General features: G+C 47.6%; 1 protein-coding gene across 5 annotated transcripts in view; it reads left to right on the forward strand.

Annotated features, from left to right (window-relative positions):
- The window catches only part of COL27A1 (collagen type XXVII alpha 1 chain), a 214,281-nt gene that overhangs the window by 171,929 nt on the left and 23,578 nt on the right, over window positions 1-18,774 (forward strand). For all 5 annotated transcript variants that reach the window (XM_075112252.1, XM_075112254.1, XM_075112253.1 and 2 more), the window contains 5 exons: window positions 1,143-1,196; window positions 1,990-2,043; window positions 3,528-3,635; window positions 17,652-17,705; window positions 17,824-17,931. In XM_075112252.1, the coding sequence (XP_074968353.1) occupies window positions 1,143-1,196; window positions 1,990-2,043; window positions 3,528-3,635; window positions 17,652-17,705; window positions 17,824-17,931 (378 nt within the window). The remainder of the gene's footprint in view (window positions 1-1,142; window positions 1,197-1,989; window positions 2,044-3,527; window positions 3,636-17,651; window positions 17,706-17,823; window positions 17,932-18,774) is intronic.

The raw sequence follows: 18,774 nt of genomic DNA on the forward strand, positions 1-18,774 counted from the left end.
TGGAAAGGCCTATAAAAACCATCTCTTTGTTTGAATAAGATCCCTGTGCTGAGCAGCTCAGAGGGGTTTTTATTTTATCCTAACCCCCTTTCAGCTTGGTTTGAAGGTTTGCTCCTGTGTGGAGAGCTTTTGAACAGACTCTATGTGGGGATTAAATGCAATTTCCTCTTTACTGTTCTTCACTCCCCACCCCCAGCCCCATCCTTTGCCATGTTTTCCTTGGCAAATCTTCTGACACTTCACTGGAGCTACTGTGTCTTTGGCGTCCTGATACTGCACGAGTGTTTCAGCTCCCGTGCTCCTGGCTGCCTTCCTCGGGAGCAGGACACGGTGATCTGCACAAACACGCCCTTACCCGCTGTCGGTGCAACACATCCTTGCTGGGGCATCAGAGAGCAAGAGTCCCGTGCTGTTCCTTCTCCACAGCTGGGATGTGCTGGGACAGGCTGGAGTTGCTCTGGGCAGACATTGTTTGCAGACCAGTTTGCTTCAGGACAAGGTGTATGGATAGGTCAAACGTTTTTCCCTTTCTGCCTCTGCATTTCCTGAGCTCTCTGCCTTGCAGAGCAGTTAGCTTGGATGGGCGCATGTGAGAGGTAGCTGCTCTATGGCCAGTGTAACCCCAGTACTAAATGGCAGCCTCACAGTCTGTCTCCAAGATCCATTTGTTTGCCAACTCCAACACCTTCTGTTCGCTCATTTTGGTGCCATCAAAGATCCAAGTTCTTCTCCACCCTCTTCAGTCTTGCTGGGGCTCAAAGAGCTGTTGGCTTTCTTCTCCTTCGCTCCGGCTGTGTGTCTGCTGCAGTGCTTTACTGCACCCAGCATGGCTGCTTTTCCTGCTAAAGGCCCATGCCAAGGGAATATCTTCTGGCTCTGCAGCTGCAGGCAGCACAAACCACTCCTGGACCCCTGACCTGTTGGGTGTCATTGCAACAAAACCTGCGAGGCGTGTGCTGGGCCTCTGTGAGCAGAGGCGCTGGGGATGCCAAGCCATCCTTTGGACCCCCCAGCAAACTGAAGGGAAGGTGTTCGTGTGTGAGAAGGAAACAAAAAGTCAAAATGAGGGGTGCAATGGGAAGTGCTTCATGCTTGCTGTCAGTAAATGGCTTGTCTCCGTGTCTGTGGTTCCTTCTTCGTAGGGTGATCCTGGCCAGCTGGGAGTCCCTGGAGAGCATGGCCTCGTTGGCCAAAGAGTAAGTACAATCACCTTCTGGTAGGACTCCTCTACTGTACGAGTTCCCCAGAGGCTCCGTTCCCTGTTCAACCACAGCCTGGGCAGACAGACCCTGCTCTGGGCATCCCATAACCCTTATGGCCCTTGTTTCTTCTGCGGGTGGTAGAAACACCTTCCTCACAGAGCATGTCAGCTTGAGCTCACCAGCTTACGGGAGCCTGCGCGATGCTACAGTGCTGCTTTGCCAAGTGCTGTGACAACCTTGCGTATGAAAGGGGCAGTGTGGGAACAGACCCATCCTGTTCCCTGGCCGAGCGCCGCCGGGAGGGTGCCGTCCACACCGGGCAGGGAGATGCTGGAGCAGAAGGCAGGCATTAAGCAGGGAAACACTGGCTACACTGTGCACATGTGGGAGGGAGCCAGGGACGGGATGAATGCGTGGATTGAAGCCGGCAGTGGCTCTTGCCCCTTCTCAGGACTAAGGTCAGTTGTTGGAGCAGGATGGGGAAGCCCCAGGTTAAACGAATACAGACTGAGCCCCTTTTCAACACAGGGAAAGAGGTCTTCCCACAGGCCGGCAGCAGGGTCCGTGGTGGAGAAACTATGGCTCAGAATAAAGCAGGAGGCTCAACTGCTTCTCTAACTCCTGGAAGAGCTTGTTCAGTGTTAGGGTATGAGACAGGACATGTGTCAAAGTGCAGGCTGGGCTCCTGTCGCCGCAGCCTGACTCACTGCCACGAGTCAGCTGCCGAAAGCATGGGGAAAAAAGCATATTTGGGCACAGACTGAGGTTGCTTGCTTCTGTCTTACAGGGAGAATCAGGGCTGGAAGGGGACAGTGGGCCACCCGGGCCGGACGGTGTCAAGGTAAACTTCACTCTCATGGCATGTTTCAGCTCTTGCACACATCTCCATGCACTTAGGCTCCCATAGTTCCTGGGGCAGGTTGAAGCCAAGGGGGTTGTTGGGTCTTCTGGGCAATAAGCCTCTGCCAAGCTCCCCCCAAGGACTTTTTTTTTTTTTTTCCTGCAAGCATACATAATGGACTCCTCCTGTTTCACTCCTCTACCCACATTTTTGGCATCTGATCAGATCTCCAAAGAGGTCAACTTCTTCAAAATCTAGTTTCCAACAATTTGTCTGTTTTATTTGAGTCTTTACAGATTAATTTTCCAACTAATCAGGAACTCCTGGGAAATCAAGAATTGTCCATCACTCTTCCCTGCACCAATGACCAGAACATAGTTAGCAAGTAAAGAAACCAGATCCCCTTCCTCTTGGCAAAGCCCCAGGTGCTCGCTCAGGGCTTGCACTGCACTCTTTATCTATCTGCTGTGAATTTGCTACCTTGCCTTTGGAACAGGACTCTGATTTCTGTCCTTGCACAGCCAGCCTTTCAAAACAGGCCAACAATTTTGTTCCATGGAAAGAAAAAGCAGCTGGTCCCACAACAATGCAGTTTATTGCTTCATTCTAGTTAAACTATTTGCCATGTGTGTCTACTTCTGCTTATCTCTGAATGTTGGACCAAAAGACTCTCCTTAAAGATAGTCAAGACTTCTACATTCTCTTGCCACCACTAGCTCTTCCCAAGAGTTCTTGAACCAAACCAGGTGTTTTCAACCTGAACGTGTCTCAGGACAGCAGAAGAACCATTGCTTACTGCAGGAGCATTTGTTTCACCAGAAGAGATGTTGCTGTGCTCTCACTAATGCAGGTGCAAGTGGAGACGACTCTGTAAAGGCTGGTTGGTTGCACAAGTGTGGGTGCTGCTGTCAGTACAGAATGGGCCTTTTGATAATCTCCATAAAATCTTGTGCCATCAAATGTAGGAATGGTGATTTGACGTGGTACCTACTGCTCCGTCCACAAACGCTTCACAGGGGCAAGATGACACTTGAGATTGATTGACCGATGTTTTGCAGTGTTTGGTCAAGCCCTGGGCTAATTCCTATTTGGCAGCAAGACCCCAGCAGCCACTCCAGACAAAGCCATCCTATTAAAAATCTTTCGGCATCCTGAGCTCAGGGCTTCTGGGTGACACAAGGGAAACTTGAAGGTTCAGGCCTTATTGCAGGAAAAGCAAAGGGGTTCAAATTACCCTGTGTAATGGGGGAGTTCCTTCTCCTCCAGCCAAGAGACTTCATAAAAAAAGAAACCTGGTTTTGCTCATTTTTTAAATGTCAAGTGTATTATGACTCATCCTCATTCATCCTTTTGCTTGCAGGCTCTCTTCCTCTTAGACTCCTGAAATATTAATTATGTGGTGGGTTTTTTCCTTGCAAGAGCCATGTACAGTGACCCATGTGTTGTGTGGGTATGAAAAGCTCCCCCCCTCCTCTCTTCCACAGGGAGACAAAGGAGAGCAAGGCCTGGAAGGAGAGAAAGGAGAAAAAGGCAACGAAGGGCTGAAGGGAAAAGAAGGGCCTCCTGGATATCCCGGCATCACAGGTGTCCGAGTGAGTCTGCAAAACCAGCCCACTTGCCCCCGTAGCTGGTCCGTGGGTTTCCTGTAGGAACTATACTCCCCTCCCTGAGCTCACGGGCGGCCGTGTGTGTATCTCGGATCACCAGGGTACAGGTATTGGGCCAACACAGCTCCTGCACTCTCCATAGGGCCATCTGCACTCTGGTTTCCAAACTAGTAGTTGCATCTAACCCCAAGAGGATCAGCAGAGTGGTGCATGCTCTTGTGTAAATCCCTGCATGCAAGATGGCTTTAACCTTCCCAATGGCTGCAGAGTGAGCCCGGAGGTGCAGTGTGTGCTCCCCAGCTCAGGCATCGGGCACGGCTGGCATGTGCTGGGCTCTGGGGCACACAAGGCAAGCCAGCTCATCTGAAGAGATGAGATCCTTTTGCAACAAGAGGACAAAAGAAAGTTTGCAGTCTTGTGTCTGGGAGGCTGGATTTCATTTAAACCATAATAAGAAAGGCTTTTCCTTTTTCCTTTTTTTTTTTTTTGTTTTCCGGACAAGGTGGTAATTAGCGTAGCCATTAATACCACTGTAACAGGGCATGCCCTGTTGCAGCAAAACACCCATGGGCAGACTGAAAGGGAGATGCAGGCGATGAAGCAGGACACTCTGCTTAGGGCAGGAGGTTATCCAAGATGTGACTTGTTGCAAGTGTTGTCATAAAGTGTGTTATTTTTTGTGAAAAACTACATCCAGCAGAAGGTTCGGTCTTTTAATTGGGATGCATACTTGAGATGTGGATCCCTTCTCTGGTCTGCCACAGGCTTTGCAGAGACTTTGGGACAGGTTGTGTAGCATTGCTGTGCCTCTCTACTGCATCTGTAAAATGGACCACCTCTCAGGGTATTACAGAGGGCTGTGGGGAGCTGAGTTTCCCCTGTCTGTCACAGCTGGTCTTGGCCTCGAGTTTGGAAATGGCCAGCTTTTGCCCTCTCTTGTTTGTTTGATGATTATTTGCTTACTTCTGGTTTTCCCTTCTAAGGTTTCCTCCCTAAATATAGAAAATACATAGAAGAAATTAACAGGCAATTATTCCTGAATCCTCAATGAATATCCTAGGCATGTCTGGTTCACTTGGAGGTCTGATCTCAGTGCCATAGAAAGTGTGATTCTGGCTCTGAGGTGAGAGCTGCAGGGCCAGAAGAGTCAGGCAGGATTTGGCCTGAGGCTCGTTCAGTGGTGCTCTGCAAGCCAAGTCAGGCCCTTCTGCTTGAAACGTGGAGTTTATCAACTTGACAACATGATTTATTCATTGTAATTATTGTGGGAAGCACGGACTCTCAAGGCTTACCCGTAGCACAAGCCTCTGGAAGGCACGCGAGCCTCCCCGGCGTGTCAGAAGGAATGAGTAGTCCAAGAGTGATGGAAGCTCTGAAGTCCCTGCCCGGGACGGGTGGGAGGCAGCAGGGCAGGCAGGTACCCCTGAGCACTGGGTGGATGCTCGATGTTGAAGCGTGTTGTTTTTCCCTTTGGTGACATTGTAGCTGGCTAAAAGGAGGGCAGGGAGAAGGGTGTGAGGGGATGGAAGCAGTAAAGGGGCTGGATTTGTGTTGGTTTTGGGCCGAGGTTGGGTTTTGAGCACTGACTTGACTAGAAAGTGGAAACATTGGCTTAATACTGCAGTGCAGCACCATAAATGTGCAGAATAAGTCTGCAGTCCTGCCCCAAATAAGGCCATCCTTGGCCACAGCCCCCTGTACCCACAGGGAGCTCTTTGCAGGCTCAGGACCGTACCACGGGTGAGGGGTGGTCCCCAATATCCCAGCTCCCTCCCAGCTGCAAGCTGGCATGGCTGGACAGCCGCCCTCAGCACCCAGCCCTCCATGTGCTGTACTTCTGGCTGGTTCACATGTTTATACTGTGCATGTTTTAAGAACCAATAAAAATGCTAAAAACATGCAAAAGCCATATTAAGTTATAAAGTATAAAATATAGATTCCCTCAGACTCCATCCCTGCTGTTTGCCAGCATGTCCCTGGGAACATGATGCCGTTTTCTGTTTTATTTTAAAAAAAAGAGTCAATAGAGCCAAGATTCCTGCTCATAATCACTCCCTTTTGTGTTTTGTGTTTTTTTTTTTTTTACTGCAGAGGGCTATATTTCCATCTACTATTTTAATACGCTTCTTTGCATATCCTTATGTCTAAATTCAAGCAGGCTTTCAGAGACCTTCACAGGCTCCAGATAGCACTGCCTTCTCTGCCAAACGCCTGGCCATTACCTAATATGTAGGCTGGTGTTCCTGTACTCACTGAGGTAATTTAAAGATGGAAGTCCTCTAATACAAGTACAAATAGTTTTTCTCTTCTCATCTTCCCTTTGAGACTTTTATCCTACCTTCCCGTGGAGAAAATGTACAGATATTAGTGGGATGTCCCTTAGACTTCTGCCAAGATAAAGTTTACAGCTCAGAGACGCAAACCGCTAGAGATAACTGCAACCCCCCCCTTTTCAGCTGAGGACTGGAAGCTGGAATATAAAGTCAACCCACCCTCTGCAAGACATGCCACAAAAGTCACTGCAGGCACAGCCCACCACAAACGTGTACAATTGACAGGTTTTTAGGACTGCTGGACAAAGAGTAAAAAAATCTTGCCAGGGAAAAATCCTGAAGGTATTCACCCAAGGGCAAATGCCAAAGTTGCATGGTGACAAACTCCTGTCCCGGCTTTGTAAGGTGGCATGGAAATTGCCTGGGGAAGGTTGCAGTGCAGGGAGGAGGCACGTTGAGTTTGGGTGTGCTGCAGATGCTGCGTGTTTACACATTTCACATGTTGCATATGGTTTTAATACATCTGATGTGATAGTGTTGTGCTGTCCAATACTCAGTTTAGATGGTTTTAAAGAGAACTTCACCTATAGCTATCGCATTTTCGTTTCACCTCTCCTGACATGACACCCAGGAGTCCTTACATCCATGCTTCACTTCATTCCTGCCTGGATCCACTGACTTTTCCCTGGGCTAGAGATGTTTGCTTCTGCTCCAGTATTGTTGAGATATCCTGCTCATCTACAGAGGTGACAGGGAAGTTGTTAATGCTTCTGTGCTGTTAGTGGGAGAGACACACACAAGGATCTGTCTAGTTACCCGTGCCAACAAACTGACCTCCGTCTGGGAGTGTGTAGCTCATCTTCTGCTTCTGGAAGAGATTCTTATTAGCTTGAGGAAGCTGATGCCCATCTGCAGTCGTGGACATAGAGACAAGCTTCTCCTACACTTTGGCTTGGCCCTGTGTTGCCCTCTGCCTCAGCACTAGAGGGGACCCACAGAGTCATGGCCTCCACAAACAGTGACCACCTGTGGAAAAACCCTTTTCGCCACAAGTCCCTGCAGCTACACCACTTCTTGGAGATTCTTCCTTAAGACCAAGGACATATTTAGTCTTAATTTCTGTTTTGCTTACGTCTAAAGGAATGTGACAGTTCACTATCAAGTGTCCTCTTGACAGATGTAGGAAATTAGGTGCCTGATTGCTCTGAAATGATCTGCCTTTATTGCTAGTACATTTACGGCCCAGTTTGCACATCCTGGCCTGGGGCAAAGGCCTGGTGCTGACAGCACCCCGTGTAGCTGCAGAGCAGGTAGAAGCTGGGGAACTTGGCAGGGCACGTACAAGCTTGCACGCCACATGGCGATGGGCCAGCACAAGAGATGGAAAGAGGTTAGCAGTTCTTCGCTCCACCCAGTCGTAGAGCTCCCTGGGAGATGGCAGATGAAGGGATGTACCGGAGCACCTTCACAGGTGCTAAAGCTCGAGGAAGCATAAAGAGTCTGTGCTGTCCTTCTGGGTCATGCAGAAGAGAGACGTTCATGCAGCGATCCATCCCTACAGGTGCCCTTCGTGGTCATACAGAAGAGACATTCATCTGGCGATCGATCCTTACAGCAAGGACAAGTCTGGCTTTACTGAGCAAGGTTCTTGTTCCCAGAAAGCCATCCCAATGCTGGTACAACATTACCAATTGAGCATAAGCAAACTTCCCTTGGTGCTTGAGAAATATTTTTCAAACTTCATTAGTTTTAACTTGGCTCAGCCATTTTCAGTATTAACATATCTGAAAACCGGTTTCCACTGTAGTTTTAAATCTCAAACAAAAGCAGCAGGGAGGCCCCAGCTGAGCCTCCAGGGCTAGTTTGTACAAGTTTCAAAGCCAGTGGATTTCAGCAAACAAACCTGGCAACTGAGATGGTCCATGAGTCTCACAGCTGTGGCTGGCAGGACTCGAGGCAGCTGGAGCTGAGATACGCAAGTATCCTCTATCTTTTGGTCACTTTGTCCAAGTTCACACTGTTCCGTCCAATTCCAGTTCCTGCTTAGCAGATGGATGGGCCAGTTGTCCCCCTGGCCATAAGAGAGAAAACAGAGCACCTAAAACACTTACACACAGCAGAGTGCAAGATCCACTTGAGATTGCAAAAACCACATCAGAGATGTGCACCTTTCCTGAGCTGCTCTCTCTCATATTGTCTCCTCCCAGCGGTTTCCATCATTTTCCAATAGGAACTTGTTGCCTTCACTTGATCTTGACTCTCTTATGGACTTGGCCATTTGACCCCTTGTTGGCTCGTTTGAGCAGCAAAGAGTTGAAAATCTCTTCCCCTTGCAGAGCACCAGGGACAGTTTGGGGATCTCCATTCAGAGAGTCTGGCTGAAGATGCAGATCCTGGGGTCAACAGTGCAGGGAGCAGTTGTTGTCCACTGGAGATCCAGACTTTCTGTACAGGCAAGGAAAGACAAGGATATGTCTCTGCAGTTTGTGGGGAGACTGGAAGATACAATGGCCCGTCAAACCCTGGCAAGGCATCCATCAGCAATGCAAGTGTCACAGTGTAGTTTGCCAAAGTAAAACGCTAATTTATTTCCCAACCTGTCACTGTATGAGGGGATATTGCCACAGGGCCTCAAATATCTGAACAGCATTGTTGGAGAGTAATGTACATTTACAAAGGATCCAGCTGCCGGTTGATCCCGCTGTTAGCAACAGGGTATGATAAGAGCCAAAGGTTGAAGTTACTGGTATGCAACCACCAACCTGGACGCAGGCAAGTGGTCCCTGAGAGTAAAATCCCCAAAAGTGCTCCTCTCTGCTGCTTCTCCTCTCCACCTACAGAAAATACCGCATTTCAGCCCTTCCCTCAGAGAACAACTGATCCACCAGTGGCTGCGCAAAAAGCCCAAGCCAGTTGGCAGGAGGGAGGTGGTGGGTTTCCAGCTGCTCTCCGTAGCCGTGCACTGTGGTTTTCATAATGTGCTGGTTGTCATACAAGGCAGACATCTGATAGCAAGGTTTTTACAGTTCCAGGAAAGCAATTGGAGAGCCTGTAGGTAATGAAATACAACAAGCTCTGAAACAAGAAAATCCCTCATTGTTCAGCAAAACTGGGAGCCGAGTTCTTTTCTTTTCCACTTCCTTTTTAACCTGAAATCCTATCTGCAATGTCATTAAAGCCACGTCAGGACTCAGAAAGCTTTGAGCCAGACACTTTAATGGTATAAATCACCATAGACAATTACATCAGAGAAGATCTGGCCGCATGTGCCAGCCCTACTGCATGGTGCAGATGTGCACCAGCAGACCAAGAGCTCTAAGGGCTGGTAAATCCTTTTGCTCTGATACGACAAGGTCCAAAGTCCTTTTGTTTGGTCTCCAAGAAGGCAGAGTGACAGAGCTGGGCTGGGGTAGAGAGCTGAGAAGGTTTTCTTGAGGGAACTCACAGTGATTTGAAAAAGGCTAAAGCCACTGTCCAGCCCAGTACAGAGTGCTGGGTGAACTCGTGGATCTTGGCTCCAGCGCTGTGGTCTCAGCCATGTCGCGTCCCAGAGCAGCAGCAACTCTGCACGTAATGTTGGATGGTGTCCTCCTCAGCATCCTTCCCACTGTGTTCTTTTTTCTCCATCATCTACAGGCTACAATCCTGAAGTAGAAGGAGGACTTGCTGGTCAGGATGGACCTTCTGCTCTGAGCTAGCAGACTCACTCCAGAAAAGGCACACTATGGTCACATCTGAGATGGGGCTGGTTTCTGGGCTCTGTAATGCCAGGGTAGAGCAGGAGCTTATTGTCATCCGACATACTGCTCTATAATAGGGTGGTCCAAACATCGCTTACAGCAGCATTTGTCCCAGAGTGGGTTTTTTCTCTTTGTTCTTTTCTCTTTCCTGCCACAGAAAACATGATTCAAAGCGCATCGCTCTGCTGCCGCTGAATCCAGACATTCACTCCGAACACATGAGCTCAGCGACAGCTGGCAGCGCCACACGACTTACATGGCATTCGGCTCCCTGAAATCACTCAGGCTGCTGAAGGACAATCCTGGAGTCACTTCTGGTTTTAATCTCTACTGTCCATGCAGGAATCTCTGCTTTTTTTGATAATGTGCTGAGCTGTTGTTTCCTGGAAAAACTGGTTTTTGTGCCCTGGTCTACAGGCTGTCTGTGGAGCTCTTACTTGAAAGCAGTTTCTTAAAATCCCACAACTGGAGGGCATGGGGTTACCCTCTGACTGAGCAATGGAAGGAATGGAGAATACTGGGCTCAGTGTGCAGGGGAGGGCTGTCACAGCCCTGGCAGTGTGTCAGTGGTAACAGCAAGCTACTCACACCCTTAACCTAGGAAATTAGTATTGTTACTCCTAATCTTGCCCTTGAATAACACATTAGTAGTAGACGCACAAAGTAATAAAGTGACTTGCCTGGCATCATGCAGGAGGTCGGTCGATGGCAGAGGCGGAGGGGGACCAGGAGCTCCCCAGCCCCGCTCCTGTGCAGTGGCTCAGTACGGGCGGTATTGGCCCACAGGCCAGACACATTTCAGATGTTTCCTGAGACAGCTGTGCTTGTCAAAGGGCATGGGCCCTTTGCTGCAGAGCTGAATATCTCTGGGGCTTGTGCATGATCCACACCCAAGCCACAGCTACCCCTTCCGCAAGGGATGAGGGGACAAAACAGGACATACTTTTCCCACCCTACAGCCTGCCCCATCCAATAGCTGCTACATCAGCAGGGCCAGTTCTTACACTGGAGTCCAATTTCTATAGCTGAAGGTGCTTGCACTTGGCTATGGTATGTCATTGTGTAACAGCCCTGGAGTATCATTACTCATGTGGAACAGTACCCAGCAAAGCCATAAGCAAGTATTTGCCTTGCATCAAAAATCAAAGGTGAATAAAGTTGCTCAGGAATGTAGTCAAACGTGCTTAAACTCTTTGCTTTGAATAGCATGAGAGCAAGGGTCAGGGCGAGTGCCTCTCCACATAGCTGCAGTCCACAGGTCTCTCTCCTGCCCCTTCTAGAAGCAGTGCTGTCACCTCTGGGCGTCTCTGGCCTCAGCTTCAATCAGCTTCTCCTTCTTTTGCTTTAATAATCAGTGCATTGCTGATGGCCCCAGGTTCAGCCTCTTCTGTGGAAGTCTAGATATCCCATTTTATGGAGAGGTGCATGCTGGATTTTGTTGTTTGGGAGATTTTATTGTGGGGGGTTTCTTCCCCCTTGTCTGCTATTCTGGTATCTGTGACCCAGCCCACCAAATCCACTGAAACCTTTCGGAGTGGACCAGGGTTGCCTGTAAGCCCTGGGAATCCTGCAGGGAATCACAGAGCTCTGCCAATCCCTGGGGAACCGCTGCTTGCAGCGACCGAGGTTGCTCTCCTGCAGCCAAGGGGCCAGTTCGCCCTTGCAGTGAGTCGGCCAGCTCTGCCTGGTCTCTCTGCTGCTCGGGAAGGCAGGCTGATCCCAGCTGGTCTTCGTTTGGAGTTAATAGGAGTCAAAATGAGCCAGAATTTGAAATAAATCCCATTGACTTGGCACAGTTTCTTTCCTGACTCAGACGAAGGAGACGCACTTTTTGTGCAGTTACTCCAAGATTCCCCTCCTTATTGCAAGAAAGGATTTCATTCCCCTCCTCTTCCACAACCCCAGGGCATCTGTGTCCTTCAAAAGGAAGATATTAACCCTTAGTGTTTGGGGGAGGGATAAAAGAGCACAAGTAGTGCTCATTAGTGTAAATCAGAGTTACACTGCCCAAGTGCTCTCTTCTCAGTTGTCAGCTTCTAACACTGGCTAGTTCTTTGGAGCATTTTGGTGTCATCATGTAGGAAAGCTTCACAGCTCAGTGGAGATGAGGGCTTGCCCTTTTTCTGCACTTCCCACCCACCCATCAAGCCTTTTGGTGGCACTTTTGTCTCCTGTGCTTCCTTAGAGATGAGGAAATAGGGGCAAAGAGCGGAAAAAGCAGGATTTTCCCAGAAGCAACAAATTAGATGCAGTTCAGGGCTATCAGACCAAACTGGACCAGCTCAGAGCACACAGCAGTGCTCTGTACATGATTCTCTTTGCTGCCTTACACTGTGGCTGCTTAGAAAAAACAAGTTAAATAGACCTCCTCATCCACGAAACCAAAAGTGGCATATTTCAGAGCAACTTCCACGTGCAGGTAAGAATTTGCACTAAAGCAGTGAGTTTGGGATACAAGATTTTGGTTTGGTTTCCACGTTTTAATCTGAGGAACTCAGCTGAAAGGGAAGTCATAGTGATGCTAGCTGTAGTCTTTCCATCCGAGATCTTTTAATAGGATTTCCCCATCTCACATTTTCTTCGAATTCAGCCATCCAGCTCTACCTGCACTCACCATTTGGGTTTCCACAAGCAGACCAAGACCTCATTACTTCATAGTGATCCCAGTGAAGCCCTCTGAACCTCACAGTACAATCAAGTCTTTCTTCTTGAGAACAGTTGAGTCTTTCTTCTTTCCCTATACTCGTTCAGGAGCTGCTGCCCTGTTCCCTCCCCTTCCAAACGACTGCTAGGCAGAGTGATTATAAAATGTGTTTCTTATAAATCCAAAACATTTATGTCTTCAAATGCCTGGCCCCAATAATCCCACTAATTTCCTGAGTGCTTGTGAACTGTCCTCCATGGGGGGAGGCTTCTCTCGATCAAAGTTTATTAAGTAGAGGTTCTCGTATGGAGACGTTGCTGAGCGGTAGGAAATGATATGGGGCTTTTTCATTTCCCTTTAAATGACCTCACTGGCTGGGCCCTGAACAATATGGGCATGGTCATCCTATGTTTCATGCTTCCTACCTTTATTGCTGCTTTAGCTTTTCTGCCCTTTCTATGTCCAGTGCCTTGAACTAGCACCATTTTTTTTTCTTCTGGTCACCATTGGCACTTTCTTTTCTTTACTCAGTAGCTGCATTCTGGTTCTTCTAATTCTTCCTGCCTCATTTTTGGTAGGGAGGAGTGACCTCAGAGCTTCACTCCATGGCACCCAAAGAATTTGAAAGTAAGCTCCTGCTCCACAACAGTCCTGAGTAATCCTGAACCTGCCTGAGATAGACTTTGGGAAGCTTTCTTGTCAGTACTGTGCCTTCATAGAGCTTCCCTCCTGTGCAGTGCTGTAAGTCTGCAAGCAAAGCAGAAACATATCTATCCTCTGAAGTGCCAAGAGCCACAGTTCCCCTTGAGTCAAACCAGGATGGTGAATCATGCCTCAGTAACCACTTCCCTGGATCTAGTGCATGTAGCAGAGCATCTCTGAATGTGGGGGGAGTTTGGGACTGGATTTTAACACTGTTGTTTGGCTCCATTTGAGATATATCTCTCTGCAGTTCATTCAACTTCCTTATTCTGTTTTCCTAGATGTTGTAGTAACATATATTTCAACTGTTGATGTCTTGAGAATTTAAAGCTGGGCCGCTCATCTGTTTGCTCCCACAAATGTTACTGCTGTGTCATGCAAGAGACCAAGGCCATTAGCAGCTGAAAGTCTCTTTTTTCCTTAAAAATTCATCAATTTGCATTGGAAAATAAACCATCCAGCTTTTCCCTTAGGAGAATATCTAAGGCCATTCTAAAATAAACTTATAAAATTGGGTCCTTACTGAAGCTGGCAATTAAATTCTAAACATGCTAGACCTAAGATGCTAATTGGGTTTTGCTCTCCTTGGATATTTTGGCATACCTGAAGGCACGTGGCTTTGTAAAACCACTTTCCACTGTCCCTGGTCAGATAATACCATCATCATCAGGAGGTACTGATATGCTTCTCTAGTGAAGAGTGCAGTATATAAAGAGAAATCACCATTTAAAAATAGTCCCACTCACAGAAGAAGCTTGGAAAGAAGATTTGTTTTCTCAGCAAACCAGTAACGCAAAGCATACAACAAAATGTGTACAAACCCTGAGAATAACAGCGTCAAGTGTTTAGTGCCTTGGCACACTAACCCAACTGATTTGAATCCAGCAAAAAGAACTTGGAATTAATTATTCTTATGTATAGGCTTTTGTACATTTTTCTGCCCCTTATTGCTGTTTCTGCTGAAGAGAGTAGGAACCCTAGTAACTTCACATTGCAGTGAAAGAGGTACCAAAAGATGCTAGATTCCTGATGTACTCTGGATACCCTGGATGAAGTTACGATCTCACTGAATTTTAGTTTTATCCTTCCCCTCCCCCCGTTCTGGCCCTGATTTTTCCATCCCTGGACATATGAGTCAAAAGAATGGAGAATGAAAGGATCTGACCTTTCCTGAAGGCTTCCAAAGTTGTTGCTGGGCTTGCTTTTGCCTGCGTAGGGTGTGGCACGTGACAGTACGGTGATTCCTGGGAACTGTGCAAACCACTGCATGTGTGCCCTGTGAATGTCCGTGGTTGCAACAAACAGCAACCACATCTGGAACATCACAAGTAGAGATACCGTGTGTCTGGGAACCCCAGACAAGTGTTGAACTGCCTCTACATTCATCTGGGCAAAATTCCTGCGCAGCTGGAGAAAGCACATCCAGGAAAATCAGGCATATAGTAGGCTTCTCGCTCACCAGCAGAGCTCTGCTGGCCAAAGTCCTAGAAAGCATGCTGGTAGAGAAATATCCTTTGCTGATAGACCTTACTCCATTTGAGGAGGTGACTCAGGCTGCAAGATCCAAGCCACGTCTCTGCTGATGGTGTCGCCAGCACAGTTTGACCCATTTATTTATACCAGCAAAGCTTTTAACCAGCAGATGAGAGCTAACAACAGTGAAGGAGGCTCAAAGGAAGATCTCCGTGGTTTACTGCGAGTGACAGCTGGTCTCACTATCACTGACAAGAGTTGGAGACGCTGCCAGTTTTTTTCACTCCGGCAATCAAGAAGGAGCCGCACCCCAGCTGGAGGACCCAGGAGAGCCTTCTGGAGTAGACGAGCATCCCTGCTCAATGAGGCCAATGTGTCATAAGGGGAAAATCGGTACAGGGAGTTTATTTGAGCCCATATCTGTATTTGGACTCCACCAACAGGGAAAGACAAGCTGAAGGAACCCAGAGAAAGCTGAGACCCTGTTTGAACATGGCACAGTCTTCTGTGGATCACATTTATTTTTGTGAGCAGGGCTTGGACCGTCAAAGTTGGGTTTCTGTGTTGCTTTTTTCCCTCTCCCAGATGACTCTAACCCTATACCTGTACTTCATGATTGCGGGTACAAGCATGAACTTGAATGATGGCAGATTTTAGGAGCAGTGTGGAAATTTTGTTTCTTAGATGGGAAGATTTAAGGCCTGAACGTGTCTTCTCAAAAAGCAAAGACATTTCCCAGTGCAGGGTAGAAGTAAGTTTCAGTCATTGCATCAATGGGAGATGGATCCAGGTGGGGGGAACCAGGCTGCACTTCAAACTCTTCTGAAGTAGCTGTGAGATCCTTGTGACCTCCTCTGTGAATGGGGTCCATCTGCCCTGCACAATGATAAAAGGGTACATCTCATCAATGCACTGGTGTCTGCCTTTTTTACAGACAGTGTAATGCATCCTCATCCTGGGGATGGAACTGAAACATGGAAGTATTTTTTCAAGAGCTGTTACAGCACAGCAATTCAGGAGCACATCTGAGTGTGCAAAATGACTCTGCTGGAGAAGATCAAGGGCTTGGCCATCACTGGGGCCAGAAACAGATTTAGCTTAAAACAGGCTTTCTCCCATTTACAAGAAACTTCTATTGCCCATGCTTCCAAAAGATCTTAGTGCACAGTCCAGGGATACTGATGGAAAAATACTATGCAACTAATTAGAAATCCCAGTTGTGTCTTTATTCATTTACATCTTGTTTTGACAGTAAACTTTTGTGAGTGATTACACTATTCACTCTCCAAATTTTCAAGCTGCTTAAGCATCACTGTATTGCTGCAGAACAGGGTCTGTGAGCAGTCTTGCTGCTTTGCTACACATATCACAACCGATACGTGGGGAAGTGGAGGGACCTGGTATCAGGTCTAGAGGTGAGCTAGCTGCAGAGCTGGATGGGGATGGCCAGTTCCCAGGCTGATGCTTTCATTGGTGAGGATTTCTTTGTACTCCTGTCAAAAGTGTAAATCATGTGGGTGACGCTGAAGGCTTGGCACCCACAGTTCATCATGTAGCGCGGCTGCTCAGCGTGTGTGGGAAAATAACTCCAAAAGTGATCTCTTGGAAAGTGGCAGCAAAAAATAGCAAACAAAAACCCCAAGCAGTATGGAAGAGGCAACAAAACAGGACTTGTGTACACCTCAGCAAGGACCTATCCTTTGTGAAGCTCTAATAGTGTTGGCAGGGTGGGCTCTTGAAATGTTTGACTTAGGTAAAATGGAGCTGTTCCCTTTGGGGAAATGAAGAACTGGCACAATTCTTTAGGGATATAATAAGTCTGAATTGCTCCTTTGTGTTAAGAGCAGGCACTTATGAGGCCCGTGTTTAAGATCAGAGTGAAAACCCTCCAACACAGCTAGCTTTATAAGTTCCTTTTGTTTGGCTGAAACAGCAACATCAACGATGGTGAAAATTATACCTTCTTAACCGGGAGGCAGGAGAGCAGAGGGAGAGATGCTGTGCTGGTGTGCAGATGCTGTTGAAAAGTTTTTCACGATTGCCAAAAAGCATGAGTTATTTTCTTCAGAGATACTTTTCCTTCTTTCTGTCAAATCCAAAATATGTTGTCTGCCTTGCAGCCAACGGGGTCAAACACTGAAAAAATGAACTCCCTGGGCTCCCTAAGGAGAGTGTGCTATACTTAGTTGCTTATCACAGCTAGTTTCTGCTCTGTGTGTGCAAGGAGGGGCGGCAGGTTCTGCTGCCTGTGAGGCACCCATGCTAGGTGCACAAGGAAGGCCAGAGTTTCTGTCTCTTATTCCTGTGGCTCCCACCTGAAGTTTTGCATCCCACACCATTTCTAATGCCTGATCAGTATATCGTGATTTCTGTGTGCTGCATGTTGCAGTAATAATAATACAAATAGAGGGAAGGTTTTGCACTGTAAGCAGAAAGCTGTGCATGGCGTGTAGGTAGAAAATGAAACCACCGCCTCTTTTTACAAGGTAAAAATAAGGAGAATTGCTGTTGAGGCAATGGTTCCACTGCCAGTTTACTAAAACCATATAAAAAGTATTGATATCCAATTCAGTGCCATAGCTGATGGTGAAAGATACAACTCTGTAAAACAGCAGGGCACAGATGGCAGCTCTGTCTGCAGACCAGAGGAAACATTTGGTGGGGGCCAGGGTAAATGTGTTTTCCACATTTCAACCCTTTCTGCAGCAGTGGCTGGGTAGGTTCTATTTTGCAGTTCAGTAGGTGCTGTCTTCAGGGAGCACTTCTGAGATCCCTCTTTCGCATTCTTGAGGACAGATAGACACATCAGATGGTGGTTTTCCATCACCTGCCTGTCTTTGACATGGGAGCTGAAGATGAAAAATATCACCTTTCAGCCGTATTGCCCTATAGTCACCTGGGCACAGAGATCTTTCCACCTTTAAGCAACAGGGTTTCCTTCTCCTCTACGTGTTGTAGCAGCTCAAGAACAAGCTGAGCCATGCTCCAGCTGTAGTACCTGTGAATTGTGGCCTTACCTGCATGACTTCCTAGCCTCCTTGTTGGCTGCCATGAGGATAGAATAGGGTGGGTGAAGATGCTTTCAGGGTTGAGTGTACCAGGGAGGTGGCTTGGGAGTGGCTGGTTGGGATTTGCTTTCCCATTCCAACAGCTTTTTTTGCTCTCCTAGGGACCAGAAGGGAAACCAGGGAAACAGGGAGAAAAGGGCAAGCCTGGCCAGAAGGTAGGTACATCTCCCATTGATAATGTCTTCTCTGGATCTCCTTTTCTTTGCTCATCTTTGATACTTATCTGTAAAAGCAGTTTTGTCCTACATTAATGTCAGTGCTTTTGTTCTGCAGGGCAGCAAGGGCTACCAGGGGCAGCTCGGCGAGACAGGATCTCCAGGGAAGGAGGGGCCGAAGGGGAACCAAGGCCCTAAAGGATCCCGAGGTACCCTGGGACCTATGGTGAGAAGAGCTCTGCAAATGGTTGAACACAACACACAGAAACATGACTAGCAGTGGTGGGCACAGGCCTGAATGAAGCAGAGAGCCCAACAGAGGCTTCAGAGCACAGAAACTGAAATTGTGTTAGATGGATTTAATTGACCAAAACAGCTTAACGCTTGCTCTGATCAGCACAGGAGAGACTCCATAGTGGTGGCTGTGTTGGTGTCCCATGAACCCAGCTCACGTTGCATCATGGCGGTTCTTCACAGCTCCCCAGATGGGCTGAAATATTGGGGATTTTTCTTGAGAAGGGAGTGAGCTGATCAGCTATTTTTTGCTAAGATCTTTCCCTTTGAGACTGCACACTCATGGCAAGAGCTGCTTCCAAGTCAAACTATGTTGTTATAAGGAACTCTGCCTTGGACTTCTGCCCTGTTTCTACACCCACTCTTGATCTACTTATCTAAAACACTTACAGCAAGAAGAAATATAGCATAGGAAAGGATTTGAGTTGGGGACTGAAGGTGAGGCTTTCAGAGAGAACAGCAATAGCATGGTGTAGAGGGAAGAAAGTTAATTTGCTTTAGGCACGAGACAAATGCAGCAGTAAGTAATAAGCACCTCCTCATGCATTGCAGGCTGGTAAGCAAACTTCTTGCACTGTATTTGGTAGAACTTAGTGAAAAAGCAGGAGTTATTTATGAACCAGGAATTGCAGTAATGTTTCAGAACAGTAGCAAAAGAGCGGTGGAGTAACGGTTCCGCTGATAGTGTTTTCCTGCACCAAAAATTATGGCCTCCCCATATACCCTCCCTTCATATTCTTTGGCAAATCCTCCACGGATTGTTTCACACAAAGCA

This window comes from Phalacrocorax aristotelis, chromosome 17, assembly GCF_949628215.1.
Source record: "Phalacrocorax aristotelis chromosome 17, bGulAri2.1, whole genome shotgun sequence".
Lineage (NCBI taxonomy): Eukaryota > Metazoa > Chordata > Aves > Suliformes > Phalacrocoracidae > Phalacrocorax > Phalacrocorax aristotelis.